This window comes from Barbus barbus, assembly GCF_936440315.1.
Source record: "Barbus barbus genome assembly, chromosome: 11".
In the NCBI taxonomy this organism is placed as follows: domain Eukaryota; kingdom Metazoa; phylum Chordata; class Actinopteri; order Cypriniformes; family Cyprinidae; genus Barbus; species Barbus barbus.
In genome coordinates, this window is record NC_136739.1 from 19,302,121 (window position 1) to 19,308,969 (window position 6,849).

The window sequence follows — 6,849 nt, forward strand, 5'->3', positions numbered from 1 at the left end:
TTCTTTTTTTCCTAATCTGAATTAATGTGTTATATGTAGATATGTGTATATCTATATTATTTGTGTTATATTACAATATTACAATATTTGCTTCAAACTTTCTGTCTGACCTAAGATGAACCAAAAAAAAAATAAAAATTGGTTTTCCTTTTTCCTAATATATTTCCCGCAGTCTTAGGTTTTTGCAGACAAGGTGCCCCTGTTCCAGTATTTAAACCCTGTAGCCAGTATAAACCCTCTTTTTTCTTTTTGAATTCTTTTTTGTATTAAATGTGGAATGACCACAGACTGTACAGATCTGTTTTGTCAGGCTGTTCAGCAGCAGATAAAGCTACTAACAGATAGCTAAACACATTAAAGCTTCTTAAAGGGGCAACATTTGTACTTCTACTTTCAGATTATAAATAGCTTGCTAAAAAAACAAAGCAGCATTTGTCTTACACAAACAGAATCAGGATTTAAATTATTGTCCGTTTCATACATTGTATGTACATGACATAGATCATCCTCTGGCCTGCGCGGATTTGCAATTCCCTCACAGAGGGAGGACTGTGCGAATTGTGTGGGTGATGTGTCATTTCAGTGTCCCTCATAATTCAGTCTCATTCTCACTTCCCCTCTAGGAATCTGGAGAGGAGGACTGATAAGCATAAAGGTCAGAGGTCAACGAGTGCAAGTTCTCGTTTGAGATGTGCTTAGGTTTCCTCTCATTATGGTGTTGTTCTTGATGGTTTTGGCCTGGATCATATAAAATTGCATAATGCCTTGTCAAGGCTTAGGATAATTAACTTTTAAAATAAAGTCAGGGTTGGTTAAAAATGACTAAATTAATTAATTACATTCTAACCTTTAGAAAGATCTTTCTGTGAAAGTTTCTTTTTCCCAGTCTTTTTTTAATAGCCCTCTTACAGAGCCTTTTTAGTGAACAAGCCAGCACTTGAAAGCATTTAACATCAATAACATTTAATGTGAGTTTTGACGCCTGCCGTGTATAACTGAAAAAGACAGAGTAGCCTACATTTATGGTACAAAAAGTTTATTTAGTAACAGCTTTGTAAACATTTGAGGTAAATGAACATTTACATCAACTTGTTCTTATAAAATTTAATACACAAGGCACTTCTCTTAAGACAGCATTGAAACAGGCTGCTGTTCTGAGCATATGTAGGTGGTTCATTTCCCTGATTGGTCAGAATAATCAGCTCTGCTAGAGAAAATCAGTTCAAGAAGTTCAAGAAATGAGTGTTATCTGAGAATAATGGGCTGCAACTAAGTACACTACAAACGGATCGAGATAGGAAAGAGCTGGCTGGCTGGCCAATTCTAATTCAGAATGGATGAAATGCTATAATGCACAAAGTTCAAATTTTCTGCGGTCCTTTCAGGCCACCACAACAGTCCTAAAATAAAACATGGGAAACGTATATATTTCTTATACTCTACAAGTGCTGTTTTCTAAATTACATTTGATGTTATTTAAGTGGAATAATACTGCCATCAACACAACGACTTTTACCATTAAGACATTTTCCTTTAAGGATCAAAAATATTTCCTCCTTTCTATCAATGTAAGAATTATTGAACAGTGTCTTTTGCCTAAATGTGCAAATCTTCAACTATTTACCAAAATGTAAACTTTAAGAACCAAAAAATGACAAAATAACACACTTTCGTTTTAGGATACATTAAAACGGCAGAAAATAAATAACATATATCTGTAATACTGTGATCTGATAAAAGCAAAAGTAATACTGTCCTAAGCACAAACTCTGCGTGATGAAGTAATGTACCATTTCTATTTCAGGGCTGTCTGTCTCTTTAAATGCATTGCAAAAATATAGACCTGGTAATAAAAGCAATGTACACTGTGTTTGAATGGGTTTCAACAACAGTTTTTTAAAGGTTTCCAAAAAATATATATATATCACGTTGTGCTGTCAAGTTGATGTGAGTTGTTATGTTTACAGAAGGCATGTTCTATACAACAGCAGTAGTAGTCAGTGAAAATGAGGGCCTCACAGTAACCTGAAACTGGACCAAAAAACGGGGGATAAACTCCATATCAGCATAAGACACTTGCAGCATCTTTTTATGTCCATTTTGAAGTAACTACTTTTTGGCAACCATGAACTGACTACAGAAAAGCAATGTTTTTGATAACTGTTTTTGTACTCATTCTCAACCAATTGCTTACTTTTTTAGAAAATGCTCAAACTTTTTAAAATAAAAACCAATACGGATTTCAAATGTCACATGTAATGAGAGTTAGTACTCCCCTCATCTGATTAACTACTTCAAAAGTGATCATGTATTCCTGATGGCAAGATTGGACATGGCCATATATCAAAACTCAACTCGAACAGAGGAGCAGGATGTAAACTTCAGATCTTGGGATTGAAAAAAAGAAAAATAGAAACTTGGTCCAGAGAATACACAAGCTATATGAATTAAAACTCTGCACCATTCACTAGTACAACAGTTATCTAAATATTTCACTTGCCTCAGTTATATGCTCATTTTTTCAGTGTATGGATGACCTTTTCTCTGTGATGCATTAAAGTTTGCCACTTTAATCAAGCAATGTGCTTTTTACTTTTTTATTCCTCAACCTTTTGATTTCTCTTTACAGTGAGGAAATGTAGAGACAGATGCTGGAACAACAAAGAGAACATTGTTAAATTGGGTGTTAATAAATTTGACAACTTCTTTCGATTACTTCAACTACTCTCTTTTTTCCCATTTGTCTCATATCCTATTCAAGTCTTCAAAAATACTTTAAAAATAATAATATATGAGACTATGTCATTGTCTACTAAATACTCAGAGTGTATTTATGTTGTACTTTAAGTGTATTTTTGCTTATTTGTAACCTGTATTATTGTACTGCAAACATTTTATATTTGGTGACTTAATATATATTTAATAAATTGAACAGACTGAATGGAAATTTTTCCATTAAGGCATTGTCATAAGACTAATTTAAGTGACATTTGTTTAATGAATCCTTGAGATTCTGGTGTAACATAACCTGCATCAGATCTGCTGCTCCATTCAGCTACTGCATAATAATAATAATAATTCATTACATTTACATAGTGCTTATCTAGGCACTCAAAGCGTTTTACATTGTGAGGGGGTATCTCCTCATCCACCACCGCCACCACCACCATCCTTGATCCGCATAACACTAAGCAGCATTCAGAAGCCATCTTTCATAAGCCATAAGAGATGACTAAACTCTTTGTAATTTTACATTGCAAAATAGAATTAATGAATGGAATTAACGTTTTCGTTCCAGCAATCTGCCTCTTTCTTCCTCATGTTTTTTGGTGTATTTTTTGTGTTTTTGTCCACAAAAACCTGTGTTTTGAAGTGGAGAGCCACTACACCGCCAAATCATTGGGCCTCGCTCTCGCGCTGCTGGCTTTACTGGCCCTGCTCAGTCGTCGAGCATCAGTGAAAATGATGGGCGGCTCGTGCATCTCCACCGTGGTGGTGACATGCCCCTCCTCCGGCCCAGCGCTCGAACCACCGCCGGGAGTGGTGGGGGCACTGGCATGCTGAGCGGCATCTTTGGCTTGCCGCCCGTTATCGGAGGAGCGAGACGAGGAGGAGGAGGAGGAGGAAGGGGAGGGGGAGGCGGCGTTCATCTCCCGAGTCTGCTGCTCGGTGGCCAGATTGGCCCAGTTCTGCTCGGCAGCCAGCCTGTGGTTGTTGTTGCTGATGTAGAACGACGAGGACTCCTTCAGCTCTTCGCGCAGAGGGTTCATCTTGAACTCGGCCGTTGAGGGCACCGACACAGGCTGGAGGAACGCTCCGCCACCCACTGCCACCTCCGTGTAGTCTGGCGGGTAGCTGAGGGTGGCAGGCGCAGTTCTAGAAGATTCGGCCTCCGTTTCGTCCGCGTCGGGCAACAACTCACGGTCGGGGGCGAACTCGTTGGTCATGCCCTGTTTGACCTTCTTCCATCCGAGGTGATAGATTTCGAACAAATTCAGCAAAAGGGACACGCAAGCCACCACAAGCATAAATATGATGAAGATGGTCTTTTCCGTGGGCCGGGAAATGAAGCAGTCCACCATGTTGGGGCAGGGCCACCGCGCACACTTATACAAGGGCCGCAACTGGAAACCATAGAGGAAATACTGACCTAAAATGAACCCCACTTCAAACAGGGTCTTGAAAATGATGTTGAACACGTAGGTGCACAACAAGGCACCTCTAATGCGGATTTTGCCATGCTCGTCTCTGATTGGTGGCTTCTCCTTTTTGCCGCCGCCGCCCCCACCCCGTCCACCAGACTCCCCTCCCCCTCCGTTTCTATACAGGAGTTCTTTCTCATCCTGGAGCTGACTGGCCTTTCGTAGCTCCTCCTCGCGCTCTTTCCGCTTCTCTTCCATTCGAACGATGTGCAGGACATGGCCCAGGTAGATGAGTGTCGGCGTGGACACGAAGATGATTTGGAGCACCCAGAAGCGGATGTGGGAGATGGGGAAGGCCTCATCGTAGCAGACGTTCTCACAACCGGGTTGCTGCGTGTTGCAGGTGAAGTCCGACTGCTCGTCGCCCCAGACCTCCTCGGCTGCCGCTCCCAACACCAGAATCCTAAAGATGAAGAGTACAGTCAGCCAGACTTTGCCGATCACGGTCGAGTGTTCCTGTGCATTCTCCAAGAGCCGTCCAAGAAAGCTCCAGTCACCCATGCTTCACGATTTCTAGCCTAGAGAGAAAGTACAGTCTGAGGGCAAGAGTGAGAGAGAGAGTGTGGAGTCAGGTGAGAGAAAGGGTTAAAGGGGAACAGAGAGGATTCATCAGAACTAGTTAACAAAATAACGTTACACTGTACACGAGATGGTTTGGATCTTCTCAGGCCTGCACTGCCCACTCAAACAGGCACAGCTAAAGGTGAATTAACATAAAAAACACACTCAGCCCTCATGAACTCACACAGCATTTCACGGTTCTGCATAAGATCCAAACGGTCAGTCCTGATGAAGCACTCCCCTGCACAACTTTACCAAACGACGTTTAGGAAAACCAAGCAAATCAACCTTGCCATTGATCACTGTAAATATCACATTAAAAAACAAAATGTTTGACATTAAACTGGCTATTTGACCCCTGGCTATATAGCTCTCTAACTGGCTGCTATGAACCTGTCATGCACAGTGTAAGCAAACTCTCTCTGGCTCGCTTTCTCTCCAGCCGCTGACACACACACATACACTCGTACACACACATTTTCACCACACTCATACACACAGTCTCTTTCTCTCTCACCTGTTCGCTTCACTGCCCAGCAGGCATGTGCTGAGATCGACATTATAATGTTCAAAAACAGTTGAAAGCATTGACTGGACAGTGATGCGTGATAGAGACAATTTCAGGACATCAAGGTGAAAAATGCAGTGAAATATGGAGACAGGGCACTGCCAAAACCAGGCCACTTTATAGTTGTGAATCTACACTCAGATCATGTCTACATTAGTATAATTAATTGCCAGCTAAAAATGAACAATTCATGAATTTACCCTGTAGGTGCTGTAAGTGCTTTGAAAAACTGATGAATCCAGAAATGTGTGTCATGTTATTATAACCTAAGGATTTTGATCAACACAGATTTCATCTGTATCATTATGAGCTCAAATAAACAAGAAGATTTAACAGAACAAGTTTGAGATATTATTGTCATTAGTAAACAAAGAACCCTAAAAGAGCAAAATATACAATCGGAAGAAAAATATATTTACTTACTAAAATGATGTTGTACTGAGGGCGGCAAATCCATCGACTAAGGTTCTAAATCAAGTCTATGACCCTGAAAGAGAAAGTGCAAGTTACATAATAATAATAATAAAAGAAAACAGTTGTTTATTAATTGATTTTACATTTAACTTGGTTTATTTTTACATTTATATATCTTTATACATAACGTTATATAACTAAAATAATTATTTATTTAGGTTTAAGAAAAAAATATACTAGTTTCGTAGATAATAACAATTTTAGCCCTTTTATTTATTTTTTAATTCCAGTAAATTAAGGTCTAGCATGGCTCATTTCTATCAAATTATCCAATTAAAAAAATATTTTAGTTCCCAAGGCAGCTATAATTTTCATTACAGTTATTAAAGTTATTAGTTAATAATTATCAAATATCAATAATACTTAGTGTCTTTGATCTATCAGCTAAGCATTTCATCAGAAACTACTTATGTTTATATAATTAGCTGATGATAGTAATTGTCCACTGTTCTTCACTGTACATCCAGCTCAAATTGTCAGAGAGAGGCAGATTTTCTATTCTTTGCAGTGATTATGCGCTCATACCCGTCATCTCAAACAACAGCTTTTCTTGAAATGTTTCTAAATGATGTTAGCTGTTAGTAGAAACCATCCAAACTGAAGTCTAAGTTGATGGCCTTCCAGTTAGCAAAAAGTCATATGAATTAATGTGGGATGTAAAAGGATAAAAGATTCGTAGACCTAACTGAAAGCATACCTTGACTGAAGTAGGCAAACTTATCTAAAGAGAGCAATATCCAGCGGCCACTGGTGCCACAGTTTGAGTGCGTTGAAAGCATAAAGACCTCCCAAAGGTAGCAGGAGCCCTCCCCGCTCCCCCCGTTCCCAAATCCTGGCAGCACTGCCAGCTTACCAAACTCTTTTGAAAGTGGCCGGCCAACTTATTAATTCACAAAAGTTCTTCACACATAGACCCGAGGTCAAACTCTCGTAGAAAACCTAGTTTTTCATCGCAAACCGAGTGTGGGGACGGGGTCTCACCAAGCGCAGCTGTCTCCCGTTCCCAGCCATCGCTACTGTCACTTTGAGTGGTCATGCAAGAGT

At 39.8% G+C, this 6,849-nt stretch overlaps 1 protein-coding gene across 5 annotated transcripts; it reads right to left on the reverse strand.

Moving 5' to 3' along the window:
• Nucleotides 1-1,022: 1,022 nt before the first annotated feature.
• LOC306876818 (gap junction alpha-3 protein-like) lies at nt 1,023-6,849 on the reverse strand. Of its 5 annotated transcripts, none has more exons than XM_079428232.1 (3): nt 6,787-6,849; nt 5,755-5,818; nt 1,023-4,738 (listed from the first exon to the last, which is right to left on the reverse strand). In XM_079428232.1, exon 3 carries the CDS (start codon nt 4,701-4,703, stop codon nt 3,384-3,386), a length of 1,320 nt encoding a protein of 439 aa, XP_079284358.1. In that variant the 5' UTR covers nt 4,704-4,738; nt 5,755-5,818; nt 6,787-6,849; the 3' UTR covers nt 1,023-3,383. The 5 variants fall into 5 exon arrangements, with proteins under 5 accessions (XP_079284358.1, XP_079284357.1, XP_079284360.1 ...); XM_079428231.1 differs by having other exon boundaries at nt 6,503-6,839; XM_079428234.1 differs by having other exon boundaries at nt 1,023-4,720; nt 6,503-6,835.

Excerpts from the sequence above, each read along its gene's own strand:
- LOC306876818 (XM_079428232.1), bottom strand. The coding sequence starts at position 4,703 with ATGGGTGACTGGAGCTTTCTTGGACGGCTCTTGGAGAATGCACAGGAA.